We start from the raw sequence: 16,841 nt of genomic DNA on the forward strand, positions 1-16,841 counted from the left end.
ATCCACATTATGTTGGTATGTGGCTCATGGCCAACAGTTCGAGCAAAGATAGTTTCAGTTCCTAGTGACTTGTACGGTGAGACTTTCCTCTTGGATGTTGTGAACTTTTTAAAAAGTAGGATCATAAGGTCAACTCTCCTGTCTACTCTCTGTTCTGTCTGAAGGCTGCCTACTTGCTTCCAGCAAGAAGGAAACTGACCCTTTCCATTAGCATGACCACTGGTTTTTAAAAAGTCTACAGCAACAAGGGACGTGTTGCTCAGTAATGAGCTGGCACATAGGCTTGGGGCAGATGAGACCTTGGTGCATGATGCCCCCCAACATAGGAGTGCTGGCAGCCTTTTCAGGCAGCCCTTGAGATTTGCTCTGGGGAGCTCAGCACTTCTCATCCAGAGAACTATTCTCACCTGGCATCATTAAAGCCCTCAAGGAAACTTTCAAAGTGATCCAGGTCCCATCCTACTGGCTCAGCCCAAAATCCTTCCTTACAGGGTTATTGTGGTGAAATTGGAGGTAAGTGAAGTGGGAATTGAGTATGAAATGAGTAAACTTCAGTTTGTGGAGTCTCTGGCCAGTGGTGAAATTTGACCAGCACTTTCTCTGCAGCATGGCCATAACCTGAAAGGCCACTGCCCACCTCCTGTGATTTCTGTGAACTGCTTGTCCTCTGTTGATTTGGGACCAGTATCCCATATTCCCTAAGAAGGGGCTGGGATGGTTTTCAAAGGTTTTTGTTGGTGTTATTTTTTTTTAACTTTTTGAAATGGTGATACAGTCACTGGGCTTAAAAAAGGAAAAACAAGGCTGAGGCAGAAGAATGGCGTGAACCTGGGAGGCAGAGCTTGCAGTGAGCCTAGATCGCGCCACTGCACTCCAGCCTGGGCAACAGAGCAAGACTATGTCTCAAAAAAACAAAGGAAAAACGAGTATAAAGAGGCATACATTGAAAATCCTGAGTCCTCCTGTCTCCTACATGCTTGTTTTCCACCCAGCCCCCACAGACGTTACTATTTTTTATGTATCTCTACATAGTGTTATTTTGCCTCTTTATACACAAAAGAGTAACTACTTAAAAGAACTTTTCTAAGAGGAACTTGTAATTGCCTCTCGGAGAGATCCACATCCTTCCCTGCTCTGAAAGGGAAGATTTGGTTCCAAGCAGCCTGGTCTTTAGGCCCTGGCTTCCTGAGCCACCTGGTGGTCATGAGAAGCCACTGCTCCCAGTGAGCAGTAGGGCTTGGACTTCATTTAGAGCAGGGATTCTGGATGCCCCAGAATCACCCAGGGGCCTTTTTGCCATACAGCTTCTGATGCAGTCATTCTGGGGTGGGGCCCAGGAACTCAGCTTTCCTAACCAGTCTCTCAGGTAATTAATGACAGTGCCTGCCACCCTTCTCTATGAGTAGTGCAGAGAGAGAGCCTAGCCTCTCAACCTTGGTTCCACATTAGAATCCCCTGACATTAGAATCCCCTGGAGAGATTTAGAAATTACTAATGTCTGTCCCCACTCCCCGCAGAGACTCTGGTGTAATCAGTATGGATGTGGCTTAGGCTCCACAGGTGACTGTAGTGTGCAACAGCTGGAGTTGAGAAGCACTAACATCAGGCCAGAGCTGCACCCTTGAATGGGGTTTTGGGTTTTGTTTTTTGTTTTTTGAAACAGGGTGTCACTGAGTCACCAAGGCTTGAGTGCTGTAGTGTGATCTCAGCTCACTGCAACCTCCACCTCCCGGGTTCAAGTGATTCTCTTGCCTCAGCCTTCTGAGCAGCTGGGATTACAGGTGCATACCACCATGCCCGGCTAATTTTTGTATTTTTAGTAGAGACGGGGTTTCACCATGTTGGCCAGGCTGGTCTCAAAACTCCTGAACTCAAGTGATCCACCAGCCTCGGCCTCCCACAGTGCTGGGATTACAGGTATGAGCCACCGTGCCTGGCCTAATGGGATTTTTAAAGCATTTGCAAATACTTGCAGTCATTAATTCATTTTGTTAATAACAGTAGTCTTTAAAAGCATCTGGAAATCACCTAGGCAGAAGTCTAGGCCAGCTCTCTCACTGGGGTAGTGGTTGGGTCAGCCAGGGCTACCCTGTAAGTCAGGATCAAGGCAGTCCTGGCACTTGCCTTCCAGTCAGGTCTTTTTCTCTTCTGTCACCTCAGTTTAAATTCTGCCAAAGAAGTTTTTGAAATTTTGTTACTGTCACATTTAACGTTCAGAGCTAAAATAAAAGGAGACCCTCCCTGGTTTGAATTTAGACAGTTTCCGCATCCCCTGATAAATACCTTGCCCACACATTCTTAACAGAATCCATTGTTACAACATCATGCTGAATATCCCTTGATACTGTGGGGCTTTAGTCCCTTGTTCAGGCCAATAGTTATGACCTAGCAGTTGCTGTTAATTAGCTGCACCCTTCCTTTTCTCTCACTCGTTCCTGAATTCTCTCTTCTGTGTTTCCTGCACTGTGCTGAACACTAGGACTACAATGGTAAATAAGCTGGGGATGACTCTCTGCAGAGGATTTGGTGATTAGCAATCCGACACTTAAAGGATGAGCAGAAGTTGGGGTATTGGGTCATGGCATTTTCTCAGAATATAAGGAACGGCTGGAAGCAGGGAACAGGGCATTGGGGGTGGGAGGTGGAGTTAGAGGCTGGGGTAGTAGCAGCGGGGAGTTGCACACATATAGTTACTCTAAGAGCCCCAGGAAGGCATTAAAGAATTTGAAGGAGAGAGGTGACAGAATTGGCTTTGTAGTTCAGAGTGATCGCTTTGATGTGGATGATTTCTCTGTCATAAGCAAAGAGGGTGCCATCTGAAAGTCTCCGTGAATGGCTGTGGTCAGTGTCATTCACTATCCTCTCATTTTTTCAGGAAAATCCCACCAGTGCCCAGTACCACCTCACCCATCTCCACACGTATTCCTCACCGGACAAACTCTGTGCCGACATCACAATGTGGAGTCAGCTATCTGGCAGCAGCCACCGTCTCTACATCCCCAGTCCTGCTCTCATCTACCTGCATCTCCCCAAATAGCAAATCGGTACCAGCTCATGGAACCACACTAAATGCACAGCCTGCTGCTTCAGGGGCGATGGATCCTGTGTGCAGTATGCAATCCAGACAAGTGTCCTCTTCATCCTCATCCCCTTCCACGCCCTCTGGCCTTTCCTCGGTTCCCTCCTCCCCTATGTCCAGGAAACCTCAGAAATTGAAATCCAGCAAATCTTTGAGGCCCAAGGAGTCTTCTGGTAACAGCACTAACTGTCAAAATGCCAGTAGCAGTACCAGTGGCGGCTCAGGAAAGAAACGCAAAAACACTTCCCCACTGTTGGTTCACTCTTCCTCCTCCTCTTCCTCCTCCTCCTCTTCTTCTCATTCCATGGAGTCTTTTAGGAAAAACTGTGTGGCTCACTCTGGGCCTCCCTACCCCTCAACGGTAACATCTTCCCATAGCATCGGCCTCAACTGTGTGACGAATAAAGCAAATGCGGTGAACGTCCGGCATGACCAGTCAGGGAGGGGCCCCCCCAGCGGGAGCCCTGCTGAATCCATCAAGAGGATGAGTGTGATGGTGAACAGCAGTGATTCCACTCTTTCTCTTGGGCCCTTCATTCACCAGTCCAATGAACTGCCTGTCAACTCCCATGGCAGTTTTTCCCACTCACACACTCCTCTAGACAAACTCATAGGAAAGAAAAGAAAGTGCTCACCCAGCTCAAGCAGCATCAACAACAGCAGCAGCAAACCCACAAAGGTTGCCAAAGTGCCAGCCATGAACAACGTCCACATGAAACATACAGGCACCATCGCAGGGGCACAAGGACTGACGAACAATTCCCTCCTTCATCAGGTAGGAAATGGACTATGACCCCCATGGGAATGCCCATTTCCTCTCCCTTAGGATCTTTTACCAGCTCAGAAATGTGTTTGGTTGGATTGGTTGGTTGGTTTGTAAACAGATATTCAGCTTCATGGTGTCTTTAAAAAAAAAAAAAAAAAAAAAAAAAAACAGCTCACAGCCATATGAAGGTAAAACAGGCTCTTCTGCCAGAATTTCTGGTGCCTTTGGAAGATGCTCTTCGGAAAAAAAGTATAGTAATGCGTTTTTAGTAGATAGAGCTGCAGAAAGCATCAGGCATGACAGCAAAATCATAATTGGAGGGGAGTCCCTTTATGAGATAGCCAATAATATGTTATCCCAATGCTGTGAAGTGTGTGCCATTCAAGGCTTTAAGGAAGGAAGGAGGCATTGTTTCCTGGATAGTGGTTCTTCAGTATGTTCCTCTGAGGAAAGCTGGGCTAAAATCAAACTGATCTAGAAAGGGGTGATTTAAGATTTAAAATGAGGCCGGGCGCAGCGGCTCATGCCTATAATCCCAGCACTTTGGGAAGCTGAAGCAGGCGGATCACCTGAGGTCAGGAGTTTGAGACCAGCCTGGCCAACATGGTGAAACCCCCGTCTCTACTAAACATAAAAAGATTAGCTGGGTGTGGTGGTGCACGCCTGTAGTCCCAGCTACTCAGGAGGTGTAGGCAGGAGAATTGCTTGAACACGGGAGGTGAAGGTTCCAGTGAGCCAAGATCACACCACTGTACTCCATCCAGCCTGGGCAACGGAACAAGACTATATCTCAAAAAAAAAAAAATTATTATTTTTCCCTCTCAAAAGAATTTCAGATATTCTAGTTAAATCTCACCCCTTATTTTCTCTTCCCGTTTTTGAGGGAGGCAGGAAAAACAGGATTCAGTATGGGCATAGCAGAAGATTGAAATCTCATTCCAAGCTCATAGTTAAAAAGAAGTCTGCATATGAACCCATCAGTAGAGAAGTGGCTAAGTGGTTGTGGGATTTATAATTAACCATGACTTTCTCTCTTAGGCTGTATTTTTGTCTCGTCCCAGCTCTTCTGCCTGTTACTGACCTCACCTGTAGCTGTTTCTTCCAGCTTCCTTTGCTCTAACTTCCAGCTCATCTCTCATCTTGTTATTTTATTCATCAGGATATCTCCTCACCTTGCTTACGAACAGGAATTTCAGCAACATCACCCCAGAGCCCTGATTTAAAATGTGAGGCTCTTTTTCATGGTTTTTTTTCCCCTTCCTCGTCTTCAGAACTTAACTCAAATGCCAGCCAGGTTAGAACTTTTTCAGAAAATACCAAGACGTTTCTTAGTATTTTCTTAGTGTGATGTAATTTTCCTCTAATATTTGGGTGAATTAACACCCAGTGCCAAAGGTATGGGGAAAATATTTGTGAATTTAACCAGCTGCATACATTATGGGTTATTATGTGTTGTTTGGCATTCTGATCAGGGGATTCCTGGACAAATGAGAAGTGTGCTTTTCCTTCTTGGTTTGTAGTTACTCATTACAGTTTATAAGCATAATAATCCAATATAAACACAGAAGACATGGTGTACCCATTATTCAACACACCGTCGTTGAGAGTAGAGTCCCCAGGAGACATGATCCCCATGGGAGGGGCATCCCATTGTGCTGTAATGTCCATCTCACATCTGTATTAGTGAGCACACTGTCTTCATTTAGACAGGAGTGTAGATCTTAATGCCCACAAGTAACAAAAAGGACAGAAGGGGGCCAGGTGGGGCACAGCAGAGATTTGACAGTGCCTACTAGAAATAGGGCGACATGGAGCAGCTGCTTCCAGACATTTGTTACCAGCTTTAAAGAGAGGCTGCAGATCTGGACTTGCATGTGAAATTTAGTCGAGATATGTGTGTGTGTGTGTGTGTGTGTGTGTGTGTGTGTGTGTGTGTGTGTGTGTATATGTATATATACACATATATATATACACACATATATATATATATACACACACACACATATCCACATACATAATACACACACACACACACACATACACGTTTTTTTCTCTTCTTAAATCTGGTATAGACTATGTATCTGTGGGCCATCTTTGGCTCATGACCTGCCATTTTGCCACCTTTGATTTTTACCATATAGTGGCACTGTGTCTTACTAGAACAACGCAGACAGCCTAACTTTGGGCTTTTTCCTTAAAATCAGTTTCCACTTAAGTTTGTGTTTGAGAGAGAGTTTCTCTGCAGAGGAGTACTTTTTTTTTATGCTGCACAAATCCTGGGGCAGGAGTGGGGGTGCTTGCTTAGAGATCAAAGGATCATTGAACCCCAAGAAGTGTTGCACATTTTTATGTCTTTGTTCATTTATCTTATAGCTTTCATAAGAATCTCAAAGGGACTCATGACCCCAAAATACTTTAAAGAATGCTGCTGTTACAAAAGTAGGGATCTCTACTTGCTGTTCCTTGTGGAGCTGCCTTTAAAACAAAAATAACTGGGCTAGTTGAAGTTTTCTAAACAAGGGGATGAAGAGTGGGACACGCTAGCAAGTCTGGGAGATGATGGGGTTGGGTAGTGACCCCCAAGAGTCTGTTCATGGCCTCTGCCACCAAAGATGTAAAAGCCTACTGTGAATGCCAGAGTTTCCTCTCCCCCAGCATGGGCACTGCCCTGAGTGCGAACTGTCACACCTGTGTGTGCTGGCCCTTGACCTTGTTCCCTTCTCAGTTAACAACCTGGAATACCTTCAAGGACACAAAATCAGTAAATAAAACTAACAGGCAAACATAAGAGCCTTTTCTCTAAGCTAGAAACCCATGCCTGCATCTCTTCTAGCCAGTTGTCTAGAAGTAAATCTTTGCAATGATTGTGCCCAGTAATAGTGAAGGCGTTTGAAAGCTAAGGCCAAATTCTATAGCTGACTGTTCCTGGTGTCACTCAGTCAATGGAGACTTTAGTAGTGTGCAGCCTTTGGAGTATTCTTGTTTAGAATCAAGAGAGTGCAGTGTGTAAACGCTTACTTACCTTTTCATTATTTCCCCACCCCCTCTTTTTTGAAAGCCAAAGGCACGTCCCTGACAGCTGAAAATAGCACGGGGAGGAATAATGCGGACACTTTTGAGGACAAGTTACACCTCCACTCAGCACTCTGGACTCCACGATGCCTTTGAGTCTGTTTTCCCAACCTCCTGTGGGCCTCAAGGGTAGAAACCTGCCTGGCTGTTGTTTTAACAGAGGATTTCCCTGAAGCTATGTCTCTAGCAGTGAGTACTCATAAAGGACACTGGATCAAGTTCAGCCACCGAATTGCTTTTATCAGTGTTAAAGTGGTCTGGACTGCTTGTACCAATCTGTGAGAAGTTTTTGTTTTTGTTTTGTTTTTTAACTTGCAGTATATCACGGAGCCACTCTTCAAGTAGATTGGCTGGGCAAAAGAATGTTTTCGCAAGAGCGTTACTGTAGACCTTTCTCCCTCCTTCCTTTTACTACCATTTTTTTTTTTTTTAACACTGTCGTCTGCAGGTCACTCTCCAGCAGTTAGGCACCTTAACTGGAGACCAGAAACCTTCCAGAGGACAGAGGGCTGCATCCTGAGCAACCCTCTGAAGAAGGGAATTAGGCTTTAGATTTTGATAGCAGTGTTCCAGGAATGAAATACGGATGTTAGCCCAAGGCACCATGACAAAGTAGCCCAGCCTTTTGAAAGTAATTTGGGAAAAGAAACTGTCAGAAGTTTCTAACTTACAAACTGGTTTGAGATTTTCGATGCCCAGACAGCAAGCATAAATTATTTTGGAGACTTACTTTTCATGATACAAAAGCAATTCTGTGTGATTTTGTTTTTGTTTTTGTTTTTGTTTTAAGAAAGAGAATGCAAGCTAGTTTTGAGAAAGGAAGGCCAAATTGGGTCGGGGGAGGGTGGGAATGAGGAAGTTAAAATCACTATAGGGAGAAAAAACTTTTTTCAAGATTTCCAAAGAGAAGAAATTTTAATCCATTAAGTTTTCATGGTAAACAGTATGTCAGATTGGGTTGGTTGTCCTACCTAGTCTATTTTTGAAAGTCACCTTTTAAAGTGACATTATTAGATACATTTAAATGTTTCCAAGGCACTCTCTGCATTACCCTTGTTTTCCTCTTTGGATACTGTCCTGGGACTAAATGTAGGTTTCCACTTCAAGCACTTCTGGCATTGTGTGGTTTTGTATGCACTCCCCTTCATGCCACTCCAGATGTTTATTTGGATGTGGTTGGGGACGAGAGCAGACACCAAGGGAAGGGAGTTGGAGAACATGTAAGTCCCGATCTGAAGGTCTTTTGTGATGTGTGTATAGGATTGCCCTGACCCACACCCTCCTTTCTTGGGATTATACCAGCCATCTTCCTGAGAGTTTTGGAGCCCTCTAGGATTTTTTTTCTAGTACCCCAACCCTAAAGAAAGACCTTAATACGTTAAAACAGCATTGCTTGGAGAAGGTGTCATTGAATTCGGGTATGAGCCAGAGCCTTTAAATGGGGGCTTCCACCACTACAGGCTTCTGACACGAGAACCAGGCACTGTTGCTTAGAAGAACACACAAAAGTTGCCGAACACAGGGTAAAATTTCCATGGCACTGATCATTGCCCTGGCCAGGGCCTGATGAGAGCCAGTCAGTACATCCTTTTTTCCCTACAGTTCTTGGGTTTCAAACTTCAGTTTCAGGGAATTTCAAGTCAACAACAGGTAGAATGAATAAACTTGGTTACCAGCCTAATAATGTGAATTGCTACAGAATTATTCTTATTATGTAAGAAAACAAAAACTTTATGCAGATACTTTAGCTATAAATTGATGTAAAATACTGATTTTTTTTAAAGGAAGGAGAGAACAGTATCTTGTTCAATTATTATGCAATCAATCAGTAAATGTTTTTAAAATGATACTACAGGAGAGCTTAGTAAGGAGAGGGCATGGATGGGCCAGTTTGGCATAGTTAGGATAAATCAATGTGGTTTCCATCCCAGTCGGGGAAGAGAGAGGAGGTGAGAGGGAATCAGAACGTACCTAGTTGATTCCTTGGTGACAAGTGCAATGGGGTATGGGTAGAATTTATTTTCAGAGCCAAGAGGACTTGATGGTTATAAATAAAGTTGCCTTTAGCAATGGAATTTACAGAGAGATCATGTTGTTCCGAAAGATGTGAATAGGATCCATGATAACAAGTTGATTCAGAACAATGTAGATATTTAGATTAGCAAGTATTGAACATTTGATTTCTTAGACTGAGGTTTTAATTGAATTTCATTATGTCTCCCGGTAATACACAGAGCATCGGGATTAGGAAATTAGCCATTTTGGATTCTGCCTGCCACAAACAGACCTATTCTAAACAGTGCTATTAAATTTTAGACTGTTCAAATATTTTATTTTCTCCTACAACTACTTTTTATGATGATGAACAATTAAGACCATTTAAAACACGGGAGTACAAGTATTTTTTTGAATTAAATTAACTTGCAAAAACCAAATTTACAGTGGTTGGGTTGTTTCTAGACAGACTTTGGTATCAATTTAAAACCAAGATAATTTTTATATTCTTTCCAATAGAATTTCATGACAACTCCTGCAGTTTTCTTAACCTACAAAAAAAAAAAAGTGCTGCAATGATGAACAAAGAATTATACAAAACCTACTTTTGTATCTTTATTTTGGAATTTCTTGTTCTATTATAAATATGGAAGTATCCCTATTTCAGAAGACATATTTTGTTAAAAATGAATTGTACATATTTAAATATGTATTTTTGCACAGGTCTTTTTTTCTGATATCCTGTTTTGGTACAATTGAGATCATCTAGTATTTATTTATTAATTAATAAAAGTAAATACCTTTTTATAATTTGAAGTGGTTCACTGCCAAGCCAATAGTTCTAGAACCTGCCTCCTTTACAGTTTTAAGGGATGCCTCTGTTCTGTGAAAAGTCTTTGTCCCTTTTAGTGTCTCGGGAGTGGATTCATACAGATGAAGTGGGCATTGCTTCTTCCTGGTTGCCTGGTTTCCCGATAGACTACATGTAACTAAGTGACACACTGCTTTTCTTTTGTTAGTATTTTATGTGTGAGAGTGTGTGATTGTGTGTGTGTGTGTGTGTGTGTGTGTGTATACTCTGAGCACATGTATGTTAGTATGTGATGTGGTTTAAAACTAATGGAAAAAACTGAAAGTGCCTGAACCTAGTTTTAAGCTTAGACAGAATCTCTTTAAAAAGACTTGAATGTTCAGTTGAACTTTTGGAGTTTGCTTTTTTCCACGTAAATATTGTTTCTAAAATTTTAGGGGAGGAGTTGAAAACCACCCATGCTGGTAATTTTATAAGGTATTTTAAAATTAAGACCTTTTGGTTCATAGTAATTCAATTGGTGATGGATTGCCTAGTGGCACCAAGGGTTGCAGATCTTTTTGTCAGCCAGCAACTTACACGATGTGTCCGGTTTGTTACTCACTCATGAAATACAATTTAAAATAAAATATTTAAAATATTTTGTATTCCAAAAATAGAATACAAACAAGTACCTCTGAGAACATGAAAAAAATGTATAATTTGAAAAATGTAACTTATAAAGGCAGCTGTCTTCCTGTAAGAGTTCTGTTGCCAAGGAATTTCTTAATGTCGCTCATTCTGTCCGGGGGTTTGGGGGGATTGGGCTTTGAAAAAATATTGTTAAAAAGTTTGTTTAGCAGAAAATAATCATTTTTACATTTTGTGCAAAACATTTTACATTTTCAGATCATTTAAATGAGCACTACATACTGTCAGTGTGAATGTAGGGCCTTGAAAGCATTTTGCTTTTTTTTTTTTTTTTTTTGAGCTTGGTTATAAAAGCAATCTCCTGTGTTAAAAACGTGTGAATAGTTTGATAATTTGTACACATAATCAAGAGCATCTCAGCTGGACTTTGTGTTGGCTGCTGTATAGAACATGAACAAATGTCAAGGGATAGAAAATTACTTTGGATATTTAAAAGAGAAGAAATATATAGTCTATTTGTTTTGTAACAAGTTTCTGTAAATAAAATAATTTATACTATTTATAAGAAAAGGTTGTGCTTTGCTTTATAAGAAATTAGCTTGTGGAACAAACATGTTACTTAACGGGCAATAAAATTAGGACTTCTCAATAAATAAGGTTGGCTGCATGAAATATTTTACATGTTTCTGCCTCGTGATACTAAACCCTTTCAGTCTACTCTGACTTTTCATCACTTTTGGCATTGAACACCCTTGTGAAGCCCCTTCACTTTAGCCTCCCTCTTACATAAGCTAAATAATTCTAAGACCAGGGGATGTTTCCATTTGCAGGCACAAAGCTTTGCCTTGGATAAATTAGCAACTCTGTAAACAGTGAACACTGCTGTATTCTGGCCTTGCATGTTTGTGAAGGAAACAAGAGGGAGTTGATGGATTGAGAAACACATTCTGTTTGTACTTAGGTGCAAAATTGATGACATGTAGTTTTGATTTAAGATAAGCTTTTTATCCAGACCTGGTCTAATCTCTTCCTTTTACATATCTTCCTTACTGGCAATACAAGTGCATTTTAGTATTATTTGGAACACAGCATAATCATTTACCTCTAGAAATCCAGACATTTTTACTGTTTGCAAATCATTCTGATAAATTATTTTTGTTGCTTAAAATAAGAGGAGCAACTGCTTTGTATATTAGCAAAAATGTTCATACCTGATACGAGAGAGTCATGTTGGCTTCAGTTCCTACTGCCTTATGGACTTCCCATTCCCTCCTTAACTTAAGTCAGCCACCCACTCAGTACTTGCCACAAATCTAATCATGAGGTGCTCTCTGTAGGTAAATCCTTTCACCATGGATGTCCTCAAACCTCCCAAGAAAAGGTTCAACTGCTAAGTCAATCTCTTACCCTTTTTAATTCCATTCCCTTGCAGGTATCCCGGCCCTGCATAACAAGATGATCCCAACTCAAGGAAAAGGGTTTATCAGTGTTGGATCTTGGCATATGTGGGATTTCACCAGGCAGAAAGGCAGACAAGATTAAGATTCTAGGCAGATGGAGCAAATGCGTCGAACGTGGGTATGAAGATGTTGAGGGATAGAGAATAATTCTGCAGGAATTCTGCTGGATGGAAGGGCCTTATAGGGTTAGAAAAGCTGGTGTCAGACTGTCAAGGACCTTAAATGTCATGGGGCCTCATCCAGGAACACATGGGATCAGGCTTAGATTAACCCAAATGTAACTCTCAGAGCCCAGAGATACTTCATGGTCCAGTCCTAGCACCGTGCAGCTGCCAAAAGTCAAAGCCATTCAAATCTGTACTGAAAACTTTGGAAAATCAAAGAAGCACTTAAGTCTCTTTCCCCATCTCGAATTCTCACTCTCTTTTGCCTCAACGATCTGTCTTTACCTGCCCCTGTCCCCGGTCCTAACAAAAAGCACTCCCCTAAATCAAGTCTAAGTTCCTCTCCCTTCTCACTCCTTTCTTAGTCTCCTCTTTCTTGTAAGAAGTTCTTGCTTCTGTTGTTAATGGAAGTTAATTAAAGTAGTCTTTCACCTTGTAGGGCTGTATTCTTGGCACTTGTTATCCTCATTTTCTACATCCAAAACCCGTGAACTAGAATATCTTTTAGGAGGTAAGGAAGAGTGAGGCTATCAGCCGAAGAAAAAGTCTCCAGAGGGGAGAATCACTAGTAATTTAATACTCTGTCAAAAAAACATCTCTGCCACCTATGGCTCCCCAGTAACAATGGAAGACAGAATCAACAGGTGAGAACCTCGGACAAAAATAAGTTACAAAGCCATTGTAATCCAGGTAAGAGCTATTAAGTTTCCAAACTAAGGCTGACCATGAGGATACCTGATACTGATTTCAGAAATCTTTTAAAAGTAGAACCAACAGGCCTTGAGGTCTAATTCTATTCAACTTTAAAGGGAAGAGTGAGTCTAAGAAGACTTCAGGTTTTTAGCTTGGCCAAACCAATTGAGCTTTAAGTGAAATGTGTGATATGGCAATAGAGAAGGAAAAAGACATGACGATAGATTTGAGCTGCTGGTGGGAAGTTGTGGTTTAGTGCCCAGCTGGCTGTACAGGCTGGATGGACCTTAGGAGGGAGGTTTGAGCTGGAAAATAAAGATGGAGAGTTGTCTTTCACTTTTAGATGATCAACGAGGTCATAAGGGTAGATGAGTTTACCTGGGGAAATTAGGTAGCTATTCGATTTGGCTTATTATGTTAAAATAATACTTCTCTAGTTAAGTACTTAATATGCCCGACACTGTGCCAAGCATTTTATATATATCCTCTCTTTTACGAAGCCCTCATAGGGCAGGTATTTTGATTCCAATCATACTGATGAGGAACTCCTAAGAAGGTATCTTGCTTAAGGTCCCATGACAAATAGGTGGCAGATCCAGGATAATTCAAGCCTGTCAGAACAGTGATTCTTAATTTTTCCCCTCCTTAGGCTCCAGGAATCACGTGAAGTTATGGATCCTGTCTGACCGAGGCACAGGCACACCACATGTTTATATTCCGCCTCCAGGATATCACAAACCTGAAGCCCATCCTCCATGGCCCAGAGAGAAAACCCAGGACAAGACCTTGGAGAAGACTATTTTCATGAAGACAAACGGAGAAGAGCACTAGAGTAAAAAGTCAGAGAGGTAAGGAAAGGCAGAGAAGGGTGAGATTGAGATGGTTACAGGGTTAGAAGTTTAGAGTCGATTCCATTATAATTATCAATGCCATCTACCCATTTAGGTAATGTTTTATTATCCTGCTGTTTAGTCCAGGATAATTGGAACAGCATGTATTGGGTTGGGTGGAAAAGTTAGAACTTGGGCAGGGAGATTGCTAAAGAAGAGTACGAGTGAAGATGTGACTGAGTGAGTGATGATGGTCTGAATTGCGTATTCAGGGAAGAGAACTGGAAGCCCACCACGTAGAATCTATGCAGGTGCTCTTAAGACACTGGTTTGATTGGAATTACCTTCTTGTTAGATCTTAGGAATCTCCTTCCAGGTAACTTTTTCTATGATTAGACAATTGATTTGTTCAGGGTCACAGAGCAAAGTCCACATTCAATTCCATGTGGCCAATAAAAGTGAGGGGCTACAAGGTGGGATCCAGGGGCCAGAGTTATCAAAGTGATACAGCACTTTTAGGAATAGGACAGGGAATGGAGGAATTGGAATTCCAGTATTATTTTCAAAAGCAGAACTGGCTAGATGTGCTTGTGATTCCTGGGTGGAAACCATGGCAGTGGACAGAAGCAGCATGAAGGAAAAGAGCACTGGAATTCAGGTTGAGGAACTGTGAAGCCAAGGGTGTTGTATAGGTTGTCCATTTCAAATTAGTTAGGGTTGGGAGGAAGACTGAGGCAGCTATGTGGTTCTGGGATGATCTGCATGGAAGAGGGCAGAGTGACTTGGAGATGTGTGATTGAGGACAGTGAGCACAGTGAGTTGATGGTGTTGCTGGGTTGTAAGCAGCTTCAAAGAGATGGTATTTTGAAAGAAGGTGGAAACATAATGGCCAGGAGAACAAGCAAAGGACTAGGAAACAGTGAACTGAGGTGCATATGAATAAACAATCTCTAACCCAGAGGATTTCAAGAAAAGCAGAGTCCTCAAAAACCAAAGGTAGAGTTTCCCCACATTGATATTATACTAATTACACGTATAACAGTACTTTGGAAAAGCACAGGTCTCTGGTCACCTCTAAAAGGCAAGGTTGGTAAAGTTGTCAAGGTGCCACCCGCTGGTAGTCTTAACTAAATGGTCTCTTCAAGGGAAAGGGGATATATAATGGTTGGATTAAAGGCTCATTGAATAGCAAATTGTCCCTCTTGTTTCTTAAACCCAATTTGTACAGGGAAAGTTATGTCACTGTAAGAGATTTTTAAATGAAAAAAAAAAAAAGTTACACCCTTTGACCATGTATGTCAAGGTTAAAATGATTGCTACAAATTCCTGATAGCCTTTATATTCCTTCAGAAACACAAGCATAATGCAAATCTGTGGCTCTATAGCTTTGAAACCAAAACTAGTGATTGTCAGAGCTTTTCATGTTTTCCAGATGGGGATTTTACCTCACTGCCCCATTGCCACTGTGGAGGCACAGGTTTGTTACCAGCAACTACAAGTTTATGTAGCATTGGGAAGGCCAGGGATTATCATAGTTCCCTCCACCCTTTTTCCCCATAATCATGGGGGCAGGTATTTCAACTGTCAACTATTCATCCTCTTAAAAACATTAGGTTAACGGCAGCACCAAGGACTAATTCAGAATATGAAATTACAGAAATGATTTGCTAATGATTAGTAGCCTTTTATCAATTAATGTTTGGTCAGGTTATAAAAGACCAAATGTATTCAGTCACAAAATCCTAAGTGTATTGGAGTATTGCATGCTCAGTGATCAAGTTGTAGGTATCCTTCTAGCTGTCTGGGGCAGGTAAAAGCTGGGTGCTTAACAAAAGTGGTTTTTACACTGTCCTAAGAGACACTGCTATTTAGTAAGTTAAAAATTGACCTAAAGCTATTATTTCTAATACAGGAAATAGATTACTATACTTTGACATAGCTTTAAAATATTTATCTCTTACTGGATAGATTTGCTATAAAATCAAATTTTATTGAGATAAGAGAAACTGGCATTTTTGCTTTAAAAATAACCACAAAAGATAGTTTATCCTGGTGATGTCATTTCACACTAGGATAATTTTGACTGAAACCAGGGTTAAAAATAAGACTGTTTCCAACTTCAAAAGAAAACATTTACCAACATGAAAAAGAAAACATTTACCAACATGAAAAAGGAACTATGTATAACTGTTTTAGCTCTGTCGCTCTGCAAATATAACTATCATTTCATAATCTTATTTTCATATTGTGAAGTACCCTTCTTGAATAAAAGCAGAAAAGTAAGACTTTCAAAAAACAAGCTGTATCAATTAAAGCTACTAGAGACAAGATGGTTGAGAATTATTTGGATAGTTTCTCCTAGCTCAAGCTTGTCCAACCCACAGCCCACGACAGCTTTGAATGTGGCCCAACACACGTGTAAATTTTCTTAAAACATTTGAGGTGTTTCTTTTTTGTTTTGAGCTCATCAACTAAGTGTATTTTGTGTGGCACCCAAGACAGTTCTTCCAGTGTGGCCCAGGGAAACCAGAATATTGGACACCCCTGTCCTAGTTGATTAACACAGGAGACTTTTAACCATCAACTTCACATGTACAATATTGGGGATAGTGCAGGGATAACAAACTCAAATGCCAACAGGGGCCAGGCAGACAGGCAGTGTATATGAACAGACTGGGTGGACTGGGGCACACTGGAAAACAAGCTATGCTTGTCGCTTAGCTTATTGGAGCATGAGTCCAGAGTTAGCCTAATCTTTCCTTTTTCCAGAGAAGCTAGATATGTGGTTTTTAAACTATCAACTTTTACGTGGTGACTATAAATTTTTTTCTTGCAAAAAGTATTTAGGGTGTGCCAGTTGCAGCCTGTGGGTGACCAACTGCAACTTTGTAACATTCAGAAGCCACCTTTGCATTCCTGACTAGCTTTGGTTTTCTGTAGAAACCCAAAAAGCTGAGGTTTTTTTCTTCAAGAAATGTTTTCTAGATAAGCATTTTTAGAAATTCATAGGTGGCTATTCTCAAATACTTTAGGCATATTCAGCATTTTAAAAGCCTTCCCTCCACCATAGTGCCTACAGGAAACTCCTTTGAAAACAGCGCTCTGGCCACATTGCTTTCCTTGGCATATAACCAACGGCTCTTCTTCCAGCGATGAGAGCCACTGTCTTCACTTTTAAGATAATGCTTCTAATATTTTGCCATTAATTACCTTGTGATAGGGCTTTGATTTCCCAGCCTATTATTCATAGTCTACTGAAGAGTTTTTATCATGAAGAAATGTTGAATTGTATCAAATAATTTTCCATCAAATGAGATCATGTGTTTTTTTCTACTAATATG

The 16,841-nt window shown here is 41.3% G+C and overlaps 1 protein-coding gene across 13 annotated transcripts in view; it reads left to right on the forward strand.

The window, feature by feature from the left end:
• LOC105483316 (ataxin 7) overlaps positions 1-16,841 on the forward strand; it is a 150,526-nt gene that overhangs the window by 130,793 nt on the left and 2,892 nt on the right. For 7 of the 13 annotated variants that reach the window (XM_071092029.1, XM_071092030.1, XM_071092031.1 and 4 more), the window contains 2 exons: positions 2,876-3,854; positions 5,005-13,518. In XM_071092029.1, coding sequence (XP_070948130.1) covers positions 2,876-3,854; positions 5,005-5,193 — 1,168 coding nt within the window. In that variant the 3' untranslated portion in view covers positions 5,194-13,518. The remainder of the gene's footprint in view (positions 1-2,875; positions 3,855-5,004; positions 13,519-16,841) is intronic. The other 6 variants (XM_071092037.1, XM_071092036.1, XM_071092038.1 and 3 more) reach the window with 3 other exon arrangements.

This window comes from Macaca nemestrina, chromosome 2 (assembly GCF_043159975.1).
Source record: "Macaca nemestrina isolate mMacNem1 chromosome 2, mMacNem.hap1, whole genome shotgun sequence".
NCBI classification, from domain to species: domain Eukaryota; kingdom Metazoa; phylum Chordata; class Mammalia; order Primates; family Cercopithecidae; genus Macaca; species Macaca nemestrina.